The sequence below is a fragment of the Drosophila ananassae genome, chromosome 3L, assembly GCF_017639315.1.
Source record: "Drosophila ananassae strain 14024-0371.13 chromosome 3L, ASM1763931v2, whole genome shotgun sequence".
NCBI classification, from domain to species: domain Eukaryota; kingdom Metazoa; phylum Arthropoda; class Insecta; order Diptera; family Drosophilidae; genus Drosophila; species Drosophila ananassae.
Window position 1 is genome coordinate 2,698,684 of NC_057929.1, and position 25,951 is coordinate 2,724,634.

A 25,951-nucleotide genomic window follows, 5' to 3' on the forward strand; every position below is an offset into this window, starting at 1 on the left:
GGTTGAGCGAGCCATTGCTCAGTATTGAGCGAACAGACGCGACTGTCGTTTCGAGCTCGACGCTGAAGTTGACTGCGGAGCACAGGAAGCTGAAGAAGAAAGCAGGAGAAAGTGCTCCACACAGAGAGAGTGTGAGTGAGAGAGAGCGAGCGAGAGAGAGAGAGAGTGCGAGCGTGAGGGTGTGTGCGAGCAAGCAAGTAAGAGTGTGGAGGACCCAGCAGCCAGTCGGTCGGACGGAGGAGTGAAATTCGAGGCACGGGAAGGGGCACAACACACACTACACACTATACCGCCGGTGTGCTGGTGGCTAAGTGTGTGTGCGAGTATCATAAAGTTGAAATACGAAACGCCTTGAGGAGAGGCGGCGGCGGCAGCAACAGAGGAGAAACGCCAACAGAAGCAGCGACGCCGGCAGCGACTGCGTCAGGCGGCCAAGCAAAAGGCAGACAAACAGGCGAATCCTGTTGAGACCATACGACGAGTCCTTGCTCGTCGGTTCAAACGTGCGGAACACTTTTGGAGGCAGCGAAAAAAACACACAAGAATATATAAAAAGGAAGTCTATTCCACCAAACACCTCTCACATACACTCACCCAGCAATAACAAAAACAACAGACAAGTTTCCATCACCCAAAAGCGGAATATTTCAAAATTTAAGAAACAAAAACGAATTATTTTCGAGATACTTGTGTATATTTCAATCGCATATTTAAAAAAAATTCTAAAAAAAAATTATTCGAAAATCCTAGTGCAGTGCGAAAGTTATTCAATCTAAAAAATCGGAAAAAAAAGAAAAGAAAATAGAAAACAAAAATATTAAATTAGTTCCAGTTCATTTTTTCCCTCAATTGATGGCTAACACTGTGAATTTAAATTAAAAAATAATATACAACAAAAAAAGTAATTTATATGAAAAACCGAAACGAAAACAAAGTGCCGCAAGCTAAGAGCGCTAAACACGAAAAAAGTGCTAAAAGTTCCTTAAAGAAATATTAAAACAAAAATAATAATAATAATACAAATTATTGTTACAACTACTTATAAAATATACAAATTATACAACATAAATTTTCTTTGCATTTTAACGAAAGAAAACAAAAGTGAGTAGCTCAAAACGAATTCAAAAAAAAAAAAAAGAAAACCAATGTGCCCGCGGAAAACTTAATCATCTAAGCCTGTAAAGAAAGGATACTAAAGTGACGGACAGCCAATTAAAATATATATAGAGTGGAGGTAACAGAAGCTAAATCAAAACCAGGAACGATAACGAGAACGAGAACTAGGACTAGGATCTAGTGGCGTTGCTAACTGAAAGCCGACGGAAGACAGCAACTAGTTGTTAGTGGGCCTCCCCCTCGGAATAGCTCGTGAGAACAGGGGCAGGAGTCCGGATCTCACTCCCCCGATACTCGACACGGGCCAACAAGGTTCAAAACACTCTCTGCGGTGTAATAAAAGCTGCTACTTCGCCACCAACTTCTACTCCAACACCAGGCTACACCTCCACCTCCAAGTCCACTTCGAACTCCATCTCCATCTCCAACTCCCAGCTCCAGTTCCGCTTCGAAAGTAGACAATTGATTATTGATTTTGTCTAAGGCAGAAGGAACTGTGCAGCTTAACTCGCCAGCACAACAAACTTGGCAGCAGAGAAAGCGGAGAAAGGCGCATAGAGAGCCAAGAGGAAGATATATAATAAAGAAGAGGCGTTGAAAGACGGTTGAAAAAATAATATAGAAAGAAAAAGAGACGTTGGGGAGCCCGCGAGCAGTGTTGTGCAATGCCAGGCTTACGCCAGCCCAGTGTTGGTCATCAGCAGCGGTGTGGGGCCTGAAGACCCACAAGAGCTCTGATTAAAGCCGAGGGAAAAGAGACAACCCCAGCTAGCAGGGATCGAGCTAAAGAAGAGGCTAACGAAAGGTCCCCCACAACCCCAGCCATCCCCACTACCACACTACTGCACTACAGCACCACCAAGCACTATCTTCTCCACCCCACTCTTACTAACCAAATAAGCCGCCAAAATAACCCGTCCAATCGAGAAGCTGCGTCAGACCAACAAACGCAAAATGCTCTTCTCGCTGGCCCAGACGCTCTTCTGCGTCCTGCTGATTCAAGGCGGCCTCTACGCCCTCCACTTGAGCGGCAACGGGAATTCGAACGGCGACAAGTCCTTGGGAGAGGCAAAGGCTCAGCTGCAGGGAGCTCTGCCCGCCCCCAGCCAGCCCATAGGACCCTCCACCTCGTCGTCCTCTTCGTGGCAGAAGGCTCCGGCCCAGCAGCATCAACAGCATCCGGGCGGATCTCCTCCGGGTGGTGGTCATGCCCATCGGTCGGCGGCGGCGGCCGCCTTCGACGCCACCACCGTGCGCCTCAACAAGGAGATCGCCGACATGGCTCAGCTGGAGCGGGAGCGACTTATGCTCCTGGCTCGAGCCAAGCAGACGGCGGAGACTGGAGGGGCCCCGGTTAACCATAGGGGTCATCCCTTTATCGCCGGACGGATACAGATGCAGCCCACCGAGGAGCTGGACGTCGGCGACTATCCGGCTCTGCTCCAGCAGGCGGCCCGGGGCTACATCTTCGGCAATGTCCAGAAGCAGCCGCCCACTCCACTCACCGTGGAGGAGGACTACGAGCAGCTCCGAGATCTCGAGAACAGGCCCGTGAAGTACTACGGTCGAGTAGTCACGCCGTCGGAGAGGGAGGAGCAGGCCGAGGCACTCTACGAGCCAATGCACTCGTTCGGCGACTTTGACGACTTCTCCGAGCTGGAGCCCGAGCAGGAGCACCACTTGGGTGAGGAGGATCTCCTCCGCGAGCTGGACGCCTATCAGTACCACGGCCTGGAGGAGGAGCCGCTGCCAGAGAACCCCTATCGGACCTTGGAGCAACTGGAACTGACGGCGCCCGAGTCCCTGCAGCAGCTCTTCGAACAGGAGCAGGAGCAGCGCGATGCACCCGCCAAGGGTGGGCACTCCGGCAAGGTTCACGGCCCTGGAAATTACAACATACGCACGCAGCAGAAGTGGGCCAGGAAACGAGCCCAGGGATCCCAAGGACACAGCCTGGGAGCGGAGAAGCAGCTGCAGCGCCAGATCTTTGCCCAGCACTTCAAGCCGCAGCGAAATGGGAAGCTCTCGCTCGCCGCCAACTCGGAGGCCACGGCCGGCAGCAAGCACCTGAAGTCCACCAGCCGCTCCGGATCCGCTTCAGGCGGCAAGGATAACGAGAAGCCAGCTAACGAATTGGGAGGAAGTCCAGCCGCTGGGGAGTTGCAAAAACCGCAAACGGAACAGGAGAAGAAGGATCCCAGCCACAAGCGATCCGGTGGCGGTAACGGAGCATCTGCGGGATCGCCGGGTAGCGGCTATGCGGCGCCACCCATGGTGTCCCACAGTATAGCCAGCCAGCTGATGCTGCGCACCGCCCGCGGTCAACGGCAGTACGATGTGCCACAAATCGGTAAGTTTGGATATATGGCTATATATATTGTTTGGTGGATTATCGGGTGGGACAATCAATTGGCGGTTGCCATGGATCGATTATTGGCAGCCATCGATGGAAGCAATCAAGCCCAGTTGTCTTAACGCCTGACCTTTGGGCCATTGTCTGCAATCGGAGTGCACTGGCTGCCATTAATTTGATCCAATCGAAATGGATCTAAAGAAATTCTACTAGAAACTAGGGACTATATAATAAGAAATATATATCTTTAAGAAGAGATCTTCAGAACAGATCTTCAGGCTAGATCTTTAGAAAGAAATAAATAACCATAGCCAGTGATAGATTTTTGAAAAAATACTTGCTATCCAATGCCATTCCCAACTCGAATCACAGTGTATGTCTCTCCTAATTACTTTTGGAATAATAAACAAACGTTAATTCAGCAATGCGTGTCAGAGGGTTAAGGCCAGAAACAACATTTACCCGCCGGCCGACAGACCATATCGCTCCAATATCACCGCACTTCGTGTCCTGTTAATTTTTGTTCGAATAACGTGGTGCGGAGCCATCAATTGACCCCACAGTCCGTTGGTATATACCTATACCTAAGTTGTTTTTCTGGCATTGGGGTCGAAGTCCAAAAAATCGGTCGGTCGGTGGGAGCAAAAGAACGGCCATGTCCCGAAGGACAGCCCATAATCGCTCTATTTCCGTTCGTTTTCTTTCGGACAATTTTGTGTACCTATTTCATGACGCTGGCCGTTGTTATTCTTAGCGCCTTTGGCCCGTATTTGGCTCGTTTCCTAAATATTTTATGACCCGCGGTCTCCGGCACGGACTCCTTGGGACCTGGGACCACCATCATGAATGTCCTGGTGCAGTTCCCTTGGCTGGCAATTTAATCCTTTTAGCCGGCAAGTGGGCGACCGACCGGCCGGCTCATCAATCATCAATCAGCCAGCGTTTAATAGATTGTCACTAAATCATTTGTCAACAATAGGGCCAACACGGCAAAGTTTTTGCAGCTTTTTGCCGGCTATTTTCGGTAGTTTGGCCAACTTTTCAGTCTCTTATTTTTGGCCATTGCATTTAGAAAATTAGTTGGAGGGGCCTTCGCAGCAGCGGGATGAGAACTTTGTCCTTGGCTTGAACCATGCCGCCCCCTTCCCCAGCCCGTTTCGGGCCGTTGTTAATCACTTGGCTGGCTAAATTACTTTACAACAAGTTTTGATGGTTGCCATGAATACGGAATACGCTCCGGCTCGCTCGCCGCCGGAGAAAGTTGAGAGACCACGAGGGATCCGGGAGGATGCGGAGCTGAGCTCTCCGACTGGGTCTCTGGTCTTGTCTGACAATCAATTTTAATTTTTAATTAACACTTTCAAGTTTAATGGCGACATTGTTATGGCCGTGAGCTAAATGCGATTTCATTGCCTAGCCAGGACATGGCCAAGAGCCGGCAGAAGGAGAGAGCTGGGCATTACTTGGCAGGGAATCAAGTAAGCCTTGTCCGGCCATCTAATATGGCAACAAATAATTTCAATTCATGGCTGAGAAAATATCAAATGACAAAATTCGAGATAGCATTCGAGTCTTCAATTAAAAGTATGCATTTTAATGGCCATTTAATTGGCTCTTCCTGGAATTAATATTTCGATAGTCCTTGACGAAGACGAAGAAATCATGTGAAAATTTCATTGAAACTGATTAGCCAATTAATTTAAATTGGACAAGTTTATTGTCTTTGTTTTCCAGGGGTCCTTGTCTTATCCTTTTATTCGAATCTCCCCCCAATTGTTGCGAAAAATTCAATTTAAGACAATCAATGAATTTTCATTTTATGCGCATGTTTGCACAATTTTCCCTCATCGTTATTGGTGGCATTGGTTTCCCGCTTTCCCTCTTTTCTTTTTCCGAATTTTTCATCGCTGGCTAGTAGATGTTATTGTTTTCATTTCCTCATAACGTCATCGAGTGTCAGCTGTGAAAACGTCAACCGCCAACGATGAAGATGTCCTCGCTCCGCATGTCCTGCCACCCGTCGCTCCGACATTCCCTCCACACTTCACACTTTCGCCGGCATTCTTCAGCACTTAGTTTGGGAAAATTACAATTGTTTTAGCGGCATGTGTGTGCCACTGCTACTGGGCAGAGCACTCCAGGATAAGAAGGATGTACCGAGTCCCGAAAGAGTTCGCCCAACCGAATAGCTCACAAATAGATACACTATTTAGTCAGAGAATTTCCCGGGAAAAGTGCGGCTGCGTTTACAACTTGACATCATTAAAACGCGTTGTTCACAATTTACGATCCTGCTCCGGTCCGGTTTCCAACTAATTTAGTAACAACACCCCGGGGGGCCCACGGGCAGCTCGGCCGGACAGTACGCTACAGGACAGGACGCCTCCGTTTGACAAGTCCTTGCTCCCACGCCCATATCCTGTATGCGTGTCCCTGTCTCCTGACGGTGTGCGTGTGTGTGTATGCGCACGCCTTTAATTCTCCTTCACACAGGCACATTTCATATATATATATCGTATCCTGGCGGTTGATTTAATTTGTAATTTGAGGCTTCCTCGGTCCTCAAGTGGCCACTTGGCGGCGAAAAGATCATCGATTTGTCCGGACTTGCCCCATTCCCCGTCTCACATCGCCTTTCCTTCCTTCACCCGTCAAATATTACGCAAATTAGTTGGAAATGGATATTGGAGATGCGTCCATCAGACTGTCTATCATTGGAGGTCCTTCCCCCTCCTCTCCACTTCTTCGCTGCCATGTCTTGGTCCTTTCTGCTGTCACATGCGTGGGCGCTGCAGTCGAGCGGATGGAAAATTTCACCACCGACCACCACCACCAACACCACAGCGATTGCTGCCACAGCGACAGGTTGTCTGCCGCAACTTGTGGTTCACTCGAGTCCTTTTTTGTAGTTGTTGTGTGCGGCGGCACCCTCCGGTTACTACTCCGATTCATGTCTAAGGACATGCAAATGACTGTTCTTCTATATTGTTGGAGTGGAGGTCACAAATTTGTCTCTTAGACAGATTGAGAGTTTCTAAGATGATGTACTTTCTCTCTTCGAATGTCTATCTAGTACGTTTTTAATGGAAAAAGGACTGTTGAAGCTCCAAGGATGCTTGAGATGTGCCCTTTGACCTACACTCCCTGTACATGTATCGTATACGCAAAAATTTCATTTTTGGAATTTTCACATCAATGCCAACGGAGTGCCACACTTTTGACATTTTCGGCAATGTTCCTCTCAGGAAGGACCAACCAACAGGACGAAATTTTTCGTCCTATTTTCTTTGCTCTGCATCCTTGGGCTAATTAGGACGGAAGTCCCCCAATTTGGATTGCAAGCAATGCCAGCCCAATGAACTGGAAGATGTGATGTCTATGCCCCTTTCCAGTGGCAGGCTGTGTCCACCGCCCACGCACTGAAATTGTTAATGAGGTGGTTATGGGGCACGGTGTGGGGGGTGGAGTGGAGGGCAGTGAGAGAATAGGCCGGAAAATTAGCCTTTTGACTTAATGCAGTGACCAAAAATAAACAGAACCGTGCTGGAAATGGACAGCCGCACACAAGAATCAATAAACAATGACATCATCGCAACAGCATCCCAGCGAGCGAGCGAGCGAGACTTTACAGCATACACACAGGCGCTTAGGCCCCAAAAATCCCACCTCACCCTCCTCCCTCCCACCGATTCCTCGATGCCTGCATATATAATTATGGCACACGACGTCGACAGCGACAACGAGGCAGTGGAGGCATCGGAGGCTGAGGGAAAATATTTACATTAGCGTAAGCAGAAGAGGGGAAAGAGTGTTAAGGAAGGGGCCGGGAGGGTTAGGGACAGGCCAGGCCAGGCCATTGAGCAGGCCAATTGTCTGCGTGTTGGGGCGAGTGTGAGAGTGTGTGCGTGCTGGTGGCCCATTCAGCCAGTTTGACGACAGCAGGAGCAGGCCAAGAGCCAGCTTTGCTTTCTTCTTACGTCACAGAATCGTTCCGGCTAGTCGGGATTGATATACTTTCCGAGTATATACTGTACTTCTGCCACCAATCTGGGCAATGGGCAATGGGAAAATCTGGCCAGAAGTGCCCAAAGGATAGCCCAGAGGCATGTCTAGTGTATAAATATCAGCTATGGGACAATAATGAACACCACACACCAAGTCTCAGATTTTTGGCCAAAATCTATAATAAGACACACACACTAACACATAGAACTACAATCCTTTTTCGGTCAGTCAGCTCTTAGTCATCCGAAAGGACGAAGGAGGCAAAAAAAAAAAAAAGCCCTTCGGTAAATAAATGTGGCTGAGTAATTGTGTGTTTGTGTGTGCTGGAATTTTTTAGTCAATGAAGCGTCAAGGATTTTGCTTATGATATATTTACCCAGGACGAAGGAAGCAGAGAGTGAAGCGAGAGCAAGAGCGAGATAGTGAGAAAGAGAGAGTGGTAGCGAGTCCTTTGGCCACAAAAGATGATGCAATGCAATCAAGAGTGCCCAGCGAGAGGGCAAAGAAACGAAAGCGGGCCAGACACTCGCAAGTGTTGGTAGTTGGTGGCTCGTTCCTCCCAGTGGCAGTGTCTTCTACTCTGGGCCCTCTTCGTCCTGGTCTTCGTCCTTGTCTTCATCGTGCCTAATGAGTTGTGAGCTGACGCGGAATTTATGAATGAATTGCACAATACGTACGAACCAGTGTATGTACGTCAAGGATGGCAAGGATATAGGCAAGGCGTAGGCAGGATTCCCTAATTCATCAGCCGACTGACTGCCTTCACTGTTTTAGCTCAAAGTGAGCATGAAATTAGCCAGCTCGTCAGCAGCTTCCCGTAATTAGCCTGCTTAGCATATGAATAATGGATGCCTCTGCCTCTGGCTTTTTAGAACCAGTAATCATTGAGTAATTTTCATCATTTTATGAAGCCTTCTCCCACTCTACTCCCCCACTCAGTTTCAATTTAATTAAAAACTATTTATTTGCATATTGATCCGGTTGGCTTAATTGCTGCGGAAGAACTTGAGCGTTTAAATGGCCCCACCGTCACGTCGTGGACGCGGAATGACGCGCATGTGGGATCTGAAACTGAAACTACCAATCCGCGTGGTCGTAAAAATAATATTTATTACATATATGTATTTACACTCCAGTTACATCCACTGGAGGGTCTTTAAAATCTTTTAAATGGCTTTAAATTTGGTTTTGCGTCTCTATCAGTTAGGCAGTCGTCCGTGTCCTTGAACCTAGTCCTGTAGAACGGGGAGCCCAAAAACAATTGCAAGGATAGCCAGACCGGGGCTAGGCCTCAAGTGCGCACATACCCCAGCGAATGACATATGCTGCCAGTTTTTGGATTTCTGTTTTATTTTTTTTTCTATTCTGGGACGGGGGGTCTGGTGGATTGGAGGACTGGGGACTAGTGGTTAGGTCCTTTGTGCGTCACAGGTCATGGAAATCAAACGCAATAAAATTCCACAGACTAATACCACTACTTGTCTGTGGAAAGTGGAGCAGCCAGTACACTTGGGAGGCACTGGCACTGTTGGCAAGAGCCTAGTCATGCTAATGCAAATTATGGCTTATTTAAGCCACAAGCACCAGAGCATCAGAGCCTACTTTAATGCGTTGCTTGCATCACTTCAGCATGTGCCATGCATGACAGAACTAAAAAAAATAAAACTTAAATAGAAAAAAAAATGGGAATACAGCGAAAAAGTAGCAAAGAAAGCAGAGGGCTCTTGGAGTCCGTCCGTGGACGGATTGGGGTTAGAGAGGAGATGGTCCGGTGGGCAGAGAGCTGCCTACTTAAAGGCTTCCGGGCCGGCAACTCGCAGCAGCCGTGCATAATGAGGCCCGGCACTCACACAGCTGCATGCATAATTTAGCAGCAGCAGCAGAAGCAACAAGGACTAGAAAGGATGCGGCCAAATGGGATTGGAGCTCCCGACTCCATCTTCTCTGACAGCTTCTTTGGATGGTGTTGGAAGAAGGCCGAACAAGACTGTCAAGAAACAAGACCATCTATTTTAATATTATTATGAAATTATTACTATTATAAAATTAAATAATTCTGTATAGAATTTCAAATATAATTCTTTTCTTTAACTTATCCAAAGATTTTCTTTCGGTGAACTCATTGCGTTTCTGCATAATCATCATCCTCATTGTCTTGTAATAACTAAAATGGTCCGGGTTCCTGCCAAATTATGTAATATTCATGCGGGTTTCTGTTTATTTTAATTTTCATGTAATTTTGCTTGGCATTCTAGGGAGAAGGGGGAGTTGTTTCATCGCCACCCACACCCACGCACACTCCAAAAAAAAATTCTGCAATCAATCAATGGCTTTCGACTAAACTTTACCTTCCAGAATAATATCTCATATCCGATTGTGAGATGGCGTGTGGGGGAGGGAAAGAACAAGGCAAACAATTGTAGGAAAATTTTTTCGAAAAGCTGGAGGGTAGAGGGGAGGGAGGGGGAAAATGGAAATGGCAATGGAAATGCTAGTCGCAACACTTGTTGCCTGCCACAGACCTAGGGCAAACAGGCTGCCACACCTGACGTGACTGGGCCGGGGTGGGAATTCACAAAAGGGATGTGGTGCGATTGTTCCAATCAGACAGGACACAGTGCCGGGATACAGAGCAGAGTCAGTGGCAGAGGCACATACAGAGGGGCGAGCAAATTAAATTGACCTTTGACATTGGGGCGAATAAATTCTGAGAGATTCCGCTTGCGCTAACGAATTCGCACAACTGGAAGCTGATGCGAGATCTTTCAGCTCGACTAATCCAGCTCAAAGCCTAATCCCGACTCCAGAGTCCCCATCCTCCTCCTCCTTTTTCTGTCATCTGGCCCGAGGTCCTGCTCTCCTACTTGCGGTCTGCGGCGAATAAATGTCAAGCTATGTCACCGGCTGATTGCCCCTCGCGCCATCGTGCCTTAGTGGAAATTGACAGGTGGTTTGCAATTAAATAAGATTTATATTCGAAGCGAGAAGGCTAAGGCTTACTGGAAGTTTCCACATTAATATGCCAGTAGGTGACTCCACCAAATGACCTCCGGCTGTCAATACCGGGTCGTGTGCGTAAACCAAATATAGCCACGAACTTTGCTAATGGATGCACACCATGTCAAATTGAATTTATTCCCAAGGCAAGAATAATACCCGTACTCTGTGTGCTCTGTGTTCTCCCCCACCTGCTGCTCCTCAAAGATTTCATTCTCATGTTTAATTTATTGTCTGTTCAGAGTCTTCTTCAGACTCGGGTTGTTTTAAATTTTCGCCAGTTTGCCAGCTTGACAAAAAAAACCAGAGAACGAGAAAAGAACAGCCACAATACTAGAGCCTTCAAGCGAAAGCCCTACTCTCCCCCAGCATTGTACTTATCGCCTGTCCAACGGAATAAACCACGGTCTCGTCTCCTTTCACGGCGTATAGTTGAGCAAATACTCCGGGCTACCATCTACCAGCTACGGCGCAGGTAGAACGATGTGTCTATAAACGATGTCCTGGCCAATGGAGACGTGCTTGTGTTTTTGTGGGTGTATTTTTATCACTACGCAGGGTCCTGAATTCTTGTTCCATTATCTATACGGCAACAAATAAGCGATGGGAACAGCGGGACACCAGAAGATGGATGGCAGAAGCTTCCTACTGGAATTAATAGTTTGGCCTTTAAAAAGAGAGGGTTCTTGTTTAATGGGAAATGGGGAAAAGGACATGGCTGGTTCCTGAATCATGCTTGTTACGCACTTTTCTCGCCAAATCTCAATGGACTTACATAATAATAATTTATGCAATGGCATCTACTACATAGTAAGTAACGTGGCCAATTCGATAACCATTTGGGATGGCTACCAAGACTGACTGGGCTGGACTGGAAAATCCCCCAGTCCATTGCCAGGACACCCACGAATGGGCACCCTCCTCTCTCGTCCTGGCATTGTTTTCCAATCAAAAACTAAACAAAACGCAAACACAAGACGCAAACACTTGAGCCACTGCGTAAGCCATAAACAAACACGGCAGAATGACAATGTGAATGGGTTTTGGGAATGGGTCCAGAGGAGGAGAGGGAGTGGGGATGGCCTGGTGGCCTGGCTGCCTGGGTCTTGGCCTGGCTGTGACAGTGGCAACAATGCGAAAGCCGCCGCCAGTGCCAGCAAAACAAAAAGCCAGCCGTTTCTGAATGGAACGGAACGGACGTTGTCCATGAATGGACATTCTGCCAGGGGTACGGTCTGGTGGCTATCAAAGGGAGCGGGAGGGGATGGCAGTAAGGGGGATGTCCTGTCGCTGTGAATGAAGCTGGGCGTGGGACATTTGAATCCTGTTGGACAGAGTTGGCTCCAAAGTTCAGCTCAAAGGCATTTCAGTGATTTCTAGCATGAAGTATTGTAGCATGAAGGATTGTTTTTGAAGAGTATTCATTAAAAATACTATACTTTAAATAAACTTTATTAAATACTAACGCTTTTGAACATTTATTCTTTGTTTAATTATAAATGTATTATTATTATTTTTCTTACAATCCCTGCTGGAATCACTGTCCCCATCACTGTGTCTGCATTGCTTTGGCCTATATCGTCCGGTTAGCATCTTGTTTACCCATTTGCAACGCTTGACAGTTTTCTAAAATATGCCAAGGCAGGCGACGGCGTGCGGCTCGTCTAAATCCAGCTAAGGTCAGAGTTCAAATTGAGTTTGGCCAGGAAATTAAATGGGGGTGGCCAGTGGGGACTGGTAAGGCTGGTTGCCTGGCTGGATGGTTGCCTGCCTGGATGGATGGCTGGCTGGCTGGCAGGCTGCCTGCCTGGCAGACTAATGAAAAGCCCTGCTTTTGACTACGTTTAACGTCCAAGTGTCCCGTCCCTTGGCCCTTTGGCATTGGGGTTGCTGTTGCCTGGCTGACAGGATGTCCCTTGGACCGGCTGGATGGCTGGCAGGCTCATAAGGTTCACCCTCGTCGTTTAGGAGCGCCCCTTTTCTGCGAAATCCCCCAACGAAGACTGCACTTGTCTGCTGCTCCTGCCGCTGCACTTGCCTGAGTTCTGAGACCTGCCTCCTCCTCCATCCTGACCCTGCCTGCTCATCCTTCGTCCTGGCTATTAATATTGCCAAAGGTGCGCACTCTTTTGGTACTTAAGTGGCTGCCGTCTGGGAACTGTCAACGGGGGTCGCACTCCCCCATGGCATTGTGTCATTTGACAGTCGACGTCTTGCCTACACCTAAGGACCATTGCCCCTCTATTCCTCTGATCCTTTTGTTTTTCTTCCCCTTCTAGGGAGCAGAGCAGACCAAGAGCTCAGTTCCGGCCAAGTGCTCGGGGATGTCGCGCGGAAATTAAGTAACTAAGTAGCTCCGGAGATTCCGCTTTTCGGGGGATCGGAGCATAATCAAAACTTTTCATTATGCTTTAAGTAGAGAGTCCAAGTCCGAGTCCGAGTCCGAGTATATTTCACAATAAAACTTCTCATTCCGTCGTAAATATAAATAAGGGTATTAGGACCAGGCCAGAAACAGCAAAAAAATGTACATAAAAGCATATCGTAGCCCAGGTAGGTAGCGTGGCATGCAAAGAACCAAAAAAAATATTGTATATATAAAGCAAAAGTTTTATTGTCATAGCGCCCAAACAAGGCATAAACTTGCCTTAAAAGTTTAAGCGGCATTTCGCGTCGCCCCCGTAGAAGCCACCTCCATATTTCCGCCAACTTTTATGTGGCAGGCAACGGTGCCTCTCGCCGTCATATATTTCAGTGCCTATTTTTAGCCACTCGTCGGGAGATGTGCAGAAACTTTCTACTTTTACTTCAGGTCCGCCAGAAAATATACTATACAGGACAGCGCAGGACAGGCTAGGGACAGGACACAGCAGTACAGAAAAAAAAGCCAGAAATGAGTGTGGAAAATTACAGTGCAACTTTGGACCAGGCAGCCTCAACATTTTTAATGAAACTTTTTCTCAGCTCGGGCTCGAGCTTGGGCTCATTGTTCATTGTTCACCTGGTTGTCAGTGGGGAATGGTGGGGAGTGGTGCTACTACCTGGGTGCTAATGAAAAGTCAGGACTAAGGAGCTAAGAAAACTACGTGCCCAGGCACCGGGACAGCTCACCGAAAAATAATATTAATAATGTGAGAAATGCCCGTGGCAGTTGGGGCAAATGGAAAGGTGGCTACAACGTGTTGGCTTAGCGGCGGAAACTCTGGGTTAACTTTTGTTCCCAGCCATTCCTGAAAAGTCGGGCTTCCATTTTGCCCTAAAAACTAACCAAAAAAAGGAAAAGAATCCCTTTGCTAGCAGCACTAAAAATGTCAAAAGTTATAAATAATTTTCCATATAGAAAAGTGATATGTTCAAAACATGTTGTCAGTGCACCGCAAAGTCCGAGCCATGTGGCCGCCAGGAGCTAGCTCCAGAGATATTCCTGTCCCAGTTAGCAATTTGCGAAAAATTGCCAAAGCAAAAAACTTCAAAGTAAACAAACAAACACATCACCGGCTGCCAGAAAAGAGCCAAAAAGAGTCTTGGGCGTCCGGAGTCCGGAATTCAGAGCTGGGAGTTGGGCTTTTGGGGTGTTGGGGGTGTTGGAGTGTCCTGGTTGTGGATCCTGGGGAGTTATGTTGATTTGCACATGTTTATGTCCAGTTAGACGCACCTGCTGGCGGTGCTGCCGAAGCTGGCTGTCCTGGCTGGTGAAGGAGGTGAGACAGGAGCGAGATCCTTGCCAAGAGGACTGCTTGTTTTGCCATATGAGTTTTGGCAAAGTCACTGGCTCTGGCAGCGGGATGAAGAATGAAATTTTTATGGCCACCAATGGCAGGAAAACAATTGCGAAAAGTAGTTTTAGCCAAATGCGTCAGGCACGTACTACCAACCAGGAATATGCTTACCTCGGGAAATTAGACGGGAGTGCTGGGAGTGCTGGAGTGGTGGAGGAGAAGAGGAGACTCTTTTTTCATTTCTTTCCGGAAATAAACGCCAAATGTATTTAGAATTTTTGTATAAATAACTTGAGACAGGCCAAGTCGGGTCGACGGCAAGAACGCAATTTAAATTATTGAGCGGCATTGATTGGTGGCAAGGTAGGGCAGGGCAGGTTGGGTCTTGGGGCTGCAGTGGGTTAAGGCGGGTGCTAAGGACGGCCGATACACTGACGCAAATGCCGGGGGAGTCGTTCGCCGCCAGCCAGGATAATCATCATTAAAGCAACCACTGGCCCAAAATTATAACCATTACGGTTATAAATAAAATGCGACGGGTCGGGCCCGTCCCCAAACCCCATCTCTTCCCAATAAAAATGGAGGGGAAGTATAGAAGCCAGCCCATGGGGGGCGTGTCCAGCACTTGCTGGCAGCACACTCGCCTGTAATTACTTTGATTTGCGCCAAGGCAACTGGCTTTTGGCCGCCTTTCGTGGCTCCCAGGATAACGTGCCACACCACCGAGTTCTGAATTTAATTTTCAGCTGCGAAAAAAAAACGAGAAAATAAGAAGAAAGGAAGAATTGGAACCCCAGAAAATCCGCCAAAGAATAGATAATTTCTATTAATTTCCATGGCTACCAATGCTTCACTGGATTGGCAAGCCCGGCTCCTGCTGACGTCATTGGTAGGCGTCCTTGAAGAGGACTTTTCAAGTGGGTGGATGGTCTGGTTTTGGAGGGTGGCAGGCTGTCAATTAGCAATGGTCTGAAGTGTGAAATTATGGGTTAACTGGGGCAACGATTTTGGGGATAGTGCTTGGTAAGTGGCAAGTACTTGTGCCACCAAATTTCACACTCGAGTGCATTGCCAATTAGTACATTCCCGAAGGACTTCTGCCCCAAGGATGTCTGTCTAATGTTTAATGGTTAAAGGCATCAGTCGCTTCTACTCAACTCTTTTACACTCTCTCCTTGCAACACTTTCTAATTCTTTCTGTTGCGACAGTTGCGCTTTGTTGTCTCCCTGCCACATGAAGCGCTCTTATCCTATCAGCTGCGATTAGACACGCTTTCCCCGTGATTGCCGTCTATTAAGTCCTAAGCGGATTTCATTGCATCTCTTCTTTCCTAATCGCTTATTTATTTTTCCACGCATCGATGCCGGAAAGTCAGTGTACGGAAAAGTTGTAACCAAATTGCTGGCTTCGCTTCGGTTTAATTAGATATTAATTGGTTAAGCCGCACCACCGTCGTTCAACAGGTGCCGCAAACCCAGAGTAAATTGAAAAACCTTTCCACAAAAAAACAAAAACAAGAAAACCAAAAAACAAAAACGAAAAAAAGGAAAGCCAAGCAAAGCTCACCCATTTATTCAAGGCGTCAAGCTAAGCGGAAATGACGCCGACGACGACGATGTCGAGGATAATGGCAGTGGGTCGAGGTGGCCTTTTATCCTTCGTATTGTCGTGGAACGGAGGTTCAAGCCTTCGCGGATGTCAACCGCAACAGAATGTGCTTTTGCTGTTGCCGCCACACGCATACAGTGCGTTTCATCCAGTTAAGATAAGGATGTCCTTAACTAATTTCTTAAGAAAACTAACACAAGTTACTAAGCAATTTGTGATTAAAACTCTTAAGAAATGTGTGGCTTTATATGTGGCTTAGTTAATCTTTTTATATAAATTTTAGGTGTTGAATCCTAATTTAATGACTTGCACTGTAACCAAGTACTTTGGGCCACCACAAAATGAATGCCACATGACGTAGACAGAAAAAAAAGGGCCAAAAAATGGGCCGCAGCTTTGTTTCTTCCACATTTCCGTCGCGCATTTTGCCGTGACTTAATTGGTGAGCCCCTCCGCCCCCGTCACCATTACGCCCTCCCACCTCCCACCTCCACACTGCCCTCTGACCTCCTGTAATTTTTGTACTCGTATATGTATATGCAAAATACTTACAAATCCGCGCTTTTGACGCTTTTCGACTTTTCTGTGTATGCTGAGTCTGGCTTTCCTTTTTTTTTTTGTATTTTATTTTAGAGGCTTTTCAGTTGCTGGCTGCGCTTTTATTTAAAATATTTTTTGTCGTGTTGCTTTGTCGCATTTTAATCTGCACAGAGCACGCGATTACCTTCCCCTTTAAGGCCCTAATGTATGTGAGAATTCCGGCAGCAGTCAGGCGATGGTCGGGTGGCAGGATGGCAGGATGGCCGGGTGGCAGGATGGCCGGGTGGCAGGATGGCCGGGTGGCAGGTCGGATGTGAGTTGGTATTGTCGCTGCTTAAACGCGATTTACATACAAATAGCGGGCTTCTTTTTCTGCCTCCTTTCAATACATATACATTTTGTTTTTGTACCTTCTTGGCCGGCACATACAAAAATACTCTGTTTTATTTTTAACTCACCGCCAATTATAAACAATATAAATATGTATGCAAGTGGTTAGAAGGGTTTAGCTTAGCGTGTGTGTTTAGTCATTGTTTGAAATTAAAATAAAAGCTCTCAGCTGGTGCCTGCTACCTTGCAACAAAGCTTGTGGCAAGTTAATTTTGATTGTCGGCTGCATTTTAGCCTTATTTCTGGGAAAATTTTCATTCTGTTTTATGCAAACATCAGCAATGCAATTTAAATGCAAATTCACAACAGCCATAACAAAAAAAGGGGAAATTCTTTGTGGGTGCCTTTAGATTCATAGATACGGTGGCTATAAATAGTAAACATCCTTCTTGGCCACGTTTATTGAGATTGATGATGAGTGATATGGATGGAATTCAATTTGATTTGCCATCTCATTGGCGGCAAAACTGACAAGTTAAGTGGCAGATAGCAGAAAGCAGAGAGCTCTCACATTTCAATTACGAGTTGCCGCCGAGAAATCGAGCTGAAAACCTCATAATTAAGTCCATAAAAAGGGGGCCCGAGTTTTTATGGCGCATCGAATTTCTAGTCCAGGATGCGAGGTCCTAAGAAAACAATTTTGGCAACAGGATCTCTGGCCTTTCCATTCCCAAAATCTTTCGGGGGCCAAGACAGCCCCAACACATAAAATGTAACAATGCTAGTAGGGACCGACCCGTCGAATGGCATTCATGAGCTAAATATCAGTTGGTTTAGGCCACAAAAAATAAGAGTAGAGGGTGCGTCCAGGGGTCAAGCCTTACACCTCGTCCTTGCCCAGGATCTCGCTCACATGCCCGACTACGTGAGCCATAACAAAGACCAAAAAAATAAAAGGTAAACACATAAAAATTTGTAGCAGCGGTCGCAAAAATCGATTTTATACCATTGTTATGGTATATTGGCTTGTATCCATTTATCTCAGTGTATTTAAGCGGGGGGCATTACCCAGATACTGAGGTTCAGTTTCAAAAGATCTGCGACCACTGTGCCAAAGGCGTCTTAAGGGGTCAGGTGGGCGAGGTCATGGCGAAAACAGACAGTAAAAGTCATCGAGCGAGAGGAGAAGAGTCTGTCCGAAGGGGGTGGGGGTGGAAAGTGGGTTGAGGCTGGAACTGAGGCTTTCCTGCTCACCTCTGACGCTTTTGTTGTCATTTGCAGCGTGAGGCCTGCGACCCAAAAGTATGCTGTATTAAAATTGTAGTGTGCCAATTGTGTGTGCTTGTGTTTGTGTGTTTTTTGCTGGTGTATGAGTGTATGGGTGGCCAGGCCCGGCACGTAGCTGCCACAAATGACGCTCTGTTTGTTTGTGTGCGAGTGTGCTTTGTAATTGGCGTTTTAGGCCTTTGACGTCAAACCCAAATAATAACCGTTCGCACTTTTGTTTGCTCTTGCCTTAACACTTTGGCAGCTGATGGGGCAGCTTTTGTGCCTTAGCTTTAGGTTTTAAGGCGCTACTTGCTACCAAAAAAATAAAAGTGGTACATATATACAACTTAACAGATACGCCCATGCCACAGTAAATGGGTCGAGTGACCTTTGACTGGCCAATTAAAATAATTACAATTACAATTTACAATCGACCCGCCGTGCCCCTTTAAAGTTTCGCCTGAGCACTTTGCCTCATCACATCATTAATTTTGCAAATGATGGACATTTGTTTGGTGCCCCATGTACATACTATGTACATGTACCCCCCAAGCCCCCATGTGTACACCAAGTCGTTCACCCTGACCTGCGACAACTTTTCGGCCAAATGGAAAAATAAAAGCACTTTGTCCTAATTAGATGGAATGTCGTGAAGCCACTTTAATAGAAACTTTAATCACTCGAAAATTCTCTTTATGAATTTTTGTGGCATTCTGGTGGCATGGTTTGGTTCTATTCTTGGTTACAATTCGGAGGCCCGAAAACTTTTAATGGCTTTCATTTTTCATCGGCCATCGCCTTCAAAAGATCTGCTTATAACACTTTTTAATTGGCAATTAAGAAGTTTGGCTCGCTCGAGTCCTTGGTCCTTGGGAGTAGCATTAGGAGAGCTGGCCTGGCCGTCTAATCGATCGGTGGTTTGGCGGTTGGTCGTCGCCAACGGAAGGCGAATTGGCCAATTTTGATGCGTGAAAGGAAAAGCCAAAGGCAGCATAAAAAAGTAACCAGCACGCGTTAACAAATTCATTTAATTTGGCCAAAAAAAAAAAAGAGAAGGGGGACAGCTGTGGGGGGGAGGTTGAGGCGCCAACGAAAATATGAGTTTTTATTACTCTTGACGAAATACGAAATGCGACCTGCCAAGGAAGTAGGAGACCAAAAAGAGAGCGACAGAGTAAGAGAGAGAGAGAGTGACGGCAAAGGAAAAGAACACACACCCACAGCACAAGCACCAGCACTCACACATACACACACACACACAGATACGCTGGCGAATTCTAAAAATAGAAATGCGCCTCCCGGCACTCCCTAAAAAGTGGCAACAGTGGCAGCAGAGACAGCAAACGAAGACAAGACAAGATTACAAATGTGTAAGCAGCAATTCCCAGAAGTTTTTTTCCTCTCTCTCTCCCTACCCACACTCTCTTAGTCCTTCCACTCACTCACTCAGTCAGTCAACCACCCACCCACCCACTCACTCACTTACTCACTCACTCACTCACTCACGGTTTGGGAACAGACGTCGCATATTAAACTGTTGATGGTTTGTTGCTTCGTTTATTTGTTGCTATATTTGGCCATTTGCTTTTCCTTTTGCCTTTTTCATTGTTATTCTTTCTTCCACTTGCCCCAGCAGACGAGCCTCAGCCGTGCCCTTAAACAGCTCTCCCTCTTCCGTGCTTCTCTCTCTCTATGTGTGTGTGTGTGTTATGGAAGTTAATTAAAATATATAAACCAAACTTTAATGACACAGGGCCGTTGAAAAGGCATTTGGCACGCTTTTAGCCAGATTAGCCAATCTTAATTCCATCTGGCAGTGGTAAGTTTTGATTCGGCTTTACCAGCCCCGCAGATAAACATTTGTCTTTGATAATTTGTTGATTAATCTACGAGTATTGAGTGAAAATATCACCAAAGGGTTTCTCCCTCATTTCCATTCAAGATAAAAGCTAAGAACTCTATTTTAGCACACTATTTACTGTCTATTTTTGGCGACAGCTTAAAGAGGATTAAAATTAAATATTATTTTGGCAGAAACGATGGCCTTTTCAAGTGGCAGACAGTGCGTATACCTAATTTTCAAGTTCATTGAACACGTTTTTTTGGTAGTTACATTTATTAGGCTTATTTTTAATATCATTTATGTATTTTTTATTACAAAAAAATTTTTAATTTGCTGTCACATCTATTTTGTTTCTCAGCCAATTTCAGCCAACAGTGCGTATGCGTAATAGGAATGCATTCATGTTTTTGGTAATTAACTGCTTTGGAAAATAATAATATTTTGTGATATTATTATATAATAAACTAATTTCATCTCTCTTTGATAATTCAGATGTTGATAAGCTGATTTTTATATTTAAAGCTTTTAAAAAGGTCATACAGGGCGTATACTTAATGTACTGTAATGTAGAGTTCACTCTTTATGGCAAGGCCGTTCAATTTTCAATATTTTACACCCACCAGGATTATATTCACAAAAGTCAGTTGCCACCAAAGCGTAAATAGTGTGGCCCAACAGTGCGTATACTTAATGTTCTCATACAATTCACACTCCACCGAAAAGTTGCAATAACTAATAATGATTAGGTTTAATTCCCCTGAAATCTGTTGCCACCATCTGCAATATGCTTGCCACATGTAATAAAAAGTCCCTCAAGTCCTGACTTGCTCCTAAATAGTAGAAAAAAAAGCCAGCCCACAAATGGGCCATAAACTATGAGAAATTGTTAGAGAGCCGCCGGAGGCGTTCATGGGAAAACTGTGGACTGAGCATAAGTTATGGCAAATTTTAAATGCTCTAGCAGTACAATATGCAAAATGTTTCGGGGCTCTTGGGGGCGAAGCATTTGCATGCAAACTATGCAGGAGTAATGGGTCCGTCCCGGGGCAAATGGAGTGTCTAAGTGTTTATGGGGGCTGCGATGAGGAGTGAATTGAAGGAAAGTGACTGAAAGGTTTATCGCAAATATAAAAGCGGAAAATATTTGGATAATTAGATATTTTAACGGCCCAGGCTGGGTGCCTTTTGAAACACGATACTCGTGCCTGCGGTAGTGTACCCGAAACCGAGAGCAGGTTCCGATTCTCGGCGCATGGAGAGCTTGGCAAACCACTTGAAGTGGGAAGCGTTTTTCGGGCTTGAAACGAATGCGTCCTAAAAGGTTTCCCGTGTCGCTGGCTCCTCCATCGACAGTGGAGCCATCGAGTCCCCTGGATGGGCTGGGCCGTGCCGCCAGCCATATGGGCGTATGATTTATCAGCTATGAATATGAACTGATGTGAACTGCGGAGTGCTCAGCCACTGCCACCTACAACATGAAACATGCAGAGGGCGGAACCGGCAATTAGCTTGCAGGCAATGCGTAGTCAAAGCACATTTTGTGAATTGGGGAACAAAGTGAACATAGAAACGGGCTTATTAAATTACAATAATTGCGATCCAAAAACAAAGTGTACCTCGAGGGACTCAGCCGCATTATGTTTACGTTTCGGCTCCCACATAGCCGTGCTATGTGGAATTTTTACGCCATACGAAGAAAAACAATGCGATGAAAAAGAAAAACAAAACGAGAGGAAAGAAAAGCTATCCTGCGGCCAATTGGCGTAAGGAGTAGGTGGCTGTATGTACTCTGCTAACATTTTTGATGCTAACGGAGCAGAATCAAGCCCAAAAAGTGGCAGCAGTAGAGATCAACCTTTCAACAGGAGTCCTAAAATAATAGATGAAAAAAGTGAAAAATCTTTCCTCGCCGATAAATACATACTAAGCAAGGACATTCTAAGTAAAAGAAGAGAGAGAGAAATTTAATCAAAACCTTGTTAAGGCCAAACGGAAGATGGAAGAAAAAATTATGACGAAAAACACCTCAATTTGTTGCCCCTTCCCGGTTCGCCCGGCGTCCAGTTGACAAACAGGGAATCCATTTTTGATGAAGGCCAGACAGTGACAGATACACAAAAAGCAGCTCTAGCTAACTACATACAACCAACTGAACCAAAAAAGGACAAAATAAAAAAGGAGTGGGGCGAGAGAAATGTCCTGTCCTGAGCATAATTTGGGTCCAAAAAGTGAAATTTTCAACACGACAAATTGCCCGGATGGCGGAAGTGGAAGTCCCCTATTCCAAGGGAATACAATCAATACAAAAGGAGCGGAAGGCACAGGACACAGGATACAGATCCGAGAACGGAGAACAGCGGGCATTTGCCAAAAGAAATGCCCATCAATTTTGTTTGTTGTCATTTATAAATTTGCTCGGCCTTTTGTTTTATGCATTGTCCTTTGCTATTTACGGCAGAAATATGCAAGAGAAGTGTGTGGGTGGATAGGAATAGCCTTTCATTCAGCTATGGGTGTGTGTGTTGGTGTGGGCGTCTTTATAAAGACGCGGGTTTAATGTCCCAGGATTCTTATGCTGCCATCCTCCTGCAACATCTTTGATTTTTGCTACTCCTGTTTCTGCTCCTTCTACTTGGACTGCACCAGCTACTGGTCTTGCTTTTCGTCCTGTTTATGTGCGCCACATAAAACTATCAATTTATTGCTGCAAAATCGTTGCGCGCTGTTTCCTTTGGCTGGCGCTTCCTGCATGCTGACGCCCTCACACATACATATACATACAATTGCTGGGTGCATTTGTGTAGAGTTGTGTGCGTGCCGTTTGCTCTCTTTTCGTGGGTTTTGTTATTATTGTTGCAGGCTTTTAGGCGCCACTGTGACGAGACAACAGGCGTTTGCAGCTCTCATCCTTTTGCTTTTACATCAACTGCTACTGCTCCTTCTTCTTCATCTCCTTTGAATGTATTTGTGTATGTGTAAGTGTGTGTGTGTGTGTGTGTGTGTGTGTGGGAGCAAAAGGTTTTCCCACTACGCGAACTTTGTTACAAATTTTTGCGACTTATTTTTCGCCACGAACTCTGCACTCACCACTTTCCAACTCATCCTCAACCCATCCTCCCTCTGCATTACGTATACGCCACGTCTGCCGCGCGACAAAAATAGCATCAGTTGGCACTTTTTGGCTCTGGCCACCCTCGAAACTCAAACCCATACTCATCCGACGCCATAGCTACAGAGCTCCTTGGCTTGGCAACAGCCAAATCCTTTTTATGCTTTTGATTTTTTGACACCCGACTTGGACGTGTTGTTGTGGCTTCGCTTCCAGCTTCCAGCTATTGTTGTTGCTATTGGGTGTCTTAGTGTCAACATGCGTTGATTCTTTTAAGCCACGAATGCCATCAGCGCCGTCAAGACTTTGTGTGTACAGTTGCCTCCAGCGATCTCTGATTTGCATACTCAGATGCACTCGAACGTCATAGGAATTGCCATTTGGAATTCATACTGCAAGTGGATTTTGTTGACATCTGACTATACTAAGTTCTAACTTGAATTGAAAGCATGTTGGTTAAAGCTGAAAATGTCCCTATTTTTCATTACATAATGCATAAAAGCCAATTGCGCTTTTATTTTATTTTTTTTTTGTTGCCCAGAAAGTGGATGAGAAACTGTGCCATTCACCCTGCCCCAAAAAGTGCTGAACTGCTGTAGGTGGCGTCGCTTATTTCGATTTATTGCAACAACGATAAGCACCACCAAGCCGAAGAAGAAGTAGGAGTAGCAGTTGCAGAACCAGAACCAGAACCACCAAAACCAGCACCACCCGAACAGTTAGCTGAACATCGAGTTACCCGAGGAGAAGAGAAAAACTAGCAAACAAGCACAAAAATCAATTTAAAGTTCAATAGCCTCGGTAGTTGGCTAACTGACTGACTGAGTAGGTGGCCTGGTGGGTTTTGGCCGGGTTTTGGGTAGAGGCAGCGAGTGGGTGACTTGGCCCCAAAAAAAATAAAAGGAAAGCAAGAGGAAAACTAACAAGACCAAATTATCCAAAACTACAGAACATTGCAACAATTTGCAAGTAACTTGTGTATGAAATGAAGTTCAAAGTACAAGAAGTGGGTTGACGATGGCAGAGGAGGCAGCGGCGTTGAAACAAGGAGCGAGACAGGTCTCGATCCTTCTGGTAATAAACCTAATGGCATCCATGGCGTATGCGTAATATGTATGCAAAAAAGAGTCAAAGGGGAGAAAATCTGCATGCCACGAACAAAAACGTGCCCAAGTATCCATTGATGCAATTATGCGGCGACCAACGCGGCGAAGTTGATAAATGGCAATCGTCAAAAGCGCCTGTGGCGGCATTGGCGACATTGTCATCGCCCTCACCCCGACCCTTGTGGATGGTAAAGCATTCCCTATTACCATTTACCATTTACCATTCTCAATACTCTTTATGGATTGAATGGATGTGGGCGCTCTTCAAAATGCAAATGGCTCTTCGGCACGACACGCGAGTTGGAGTCGAACTTGGAGCAGCACCAGACACCCAGACAATGTGCCTAACGAAGCGCACACACCTGGGCTACCTGGGCTACGGGTCTCATCAATTGATTCCATGATGACAGCCGAACAACATTCCACCGGAATGGAGGAGCATGGTGCTGCAAGCAGCCTGGCGGGGGGGGGGCAGTCAACTGGCAACAAAACAGTCGGGTGTCGAGTTTCTCTCATTTACACCCACCTATTTATGCCTTGTCAGGGAAATTTGCAGTAGCATCTGGGTGGCACAACTGACAAGTACCGAGGCAGGTATCACTTCATTTTCGGCTCAGACACTTTCCTCCTCACCCCAGCCGTACTGCCCCCAAGGGTGCCACGTTAATGAAATATAATTCACTTCACAAAGGACACGAGTGTAAATTGTTTTAAAGTGCAGGGCAAAAAAAAGGTTTGCTAACTCAACACCCTACTGATGATAGTACCACTGATTTTTATTGCAATAATGATAAAATGCACAAAAAATAATACACAATCGTACATATATATGCTAAAGGATACATGTATTTGCTGAAGGAGTAGACAAAAAAGTGCAGGATGTGGCCAAAAATAGAACAGGAAAGTTTTCCGAGAGCAAAGCGAAACGCGGAAATGTTGAGAATGGTGGGGCTGGGGCTGGGGCAGGGGCAGGGGCAGGCACTGGGCAGGGCAACCTATACGTGTGTGTACTGTACACAGTGTACACACATGTGGCAGCTAAACCGGAGGCGCCAACATGTCCTACAAGTGATTTATTTTTATGTATTTGTTGGTGGAAGGCAGAACAAAAAAAAAAGTGGAAAAGAGAAAATAAAATAAAAATAGTAAACGAAAAATGGCGAAGAGGCAAGAGAGCACAAAGTGAAATGCCACAAAAACAACACCAACAATAACAAGAAGAGGAAAAGTTTGTGTTACAGTTTGTTGTAACTGTTGTTTTTGGTGGCAGCGGCGGCGGCGGCGGCGGTGTCGTTGCAAGCGAACCGAAGCCAGCCAAGCCAGATTTTCCTCTGCCACCTTGCCTCCTGGCCTTCCCTCCACGAAGAGACTCAGCCACTGAAAGTAGTAAAGTAGCAAACGTGCAACTATTTATAACGGCAAAAACCTGCTAAGCGGGCTACACAAACAAATGGCAACCGTGTGGCAGACTGGCAGTAGCAGTACCAGTACACTGCCAGTTGCAGCTTGCCCAGGGAAGCCTGGAAGGAAAAAATATCTGTAGCATACTTTTATGCTAACCCACCGCAGGGTCTGGGGGCTGGGAGCTATCGTTTTGCAAGTTGCAACATTTAGACGCAAATCATGGCAGACATTAGCGTGTGCAAAAGTTTTTCACTGAACGATTTATGCGAAAAGTTTCGGGCTTCTTGCATTACGGGCTTTCCTCTTACCTGGGCAAAAACTATTTTGACTGACTGTCGTTGCATGTGTCTGATTTGTGCCACTTGTTTTTGTTTGTTGCAGAGTGTCCCACCGCCATGGATGGCATGGAGCGGTTCGCCTGCCCGATACCCGACCGGCAGGGCAGATACCGCTGCATAGACGATCATGTGCTGTGCGACGGCTTCATCGATTGTCCTGACGGCGAGGACGAGGACCGAAGATCCTGCATGTTCTACAAGACGGTAAGTTAT

At 46.1% G+C, this 25,951-nt stretch overlaps 1 protein-coding gene across 1 annotated transcript in view; it reads left to right on the forward strand.

The window, feature by feature from the left end:
* The window catches only part of LOC6495494, a 34,848-nt gene continuing 8,897 nt past the window's right edge, over nucleotides 1–25,951 (forward strand). The window contains exons 1-2 of the mRNA XM_001958933.4: nucleotides 1–3,466; nucleotides 25,782–25,942. Coding sequence (XP_001958969.1) covers nucleotides 2,071–3,466; nucleotides 25,782–25,942 — 1,557 coding nt within the window. The 5' untranslated portion in view covers nucleotides 1–2,070. The remainder of the gene's footprint in view (nucleotides 3,467–25,781; nucleotides 25,943–25,951) is intronic.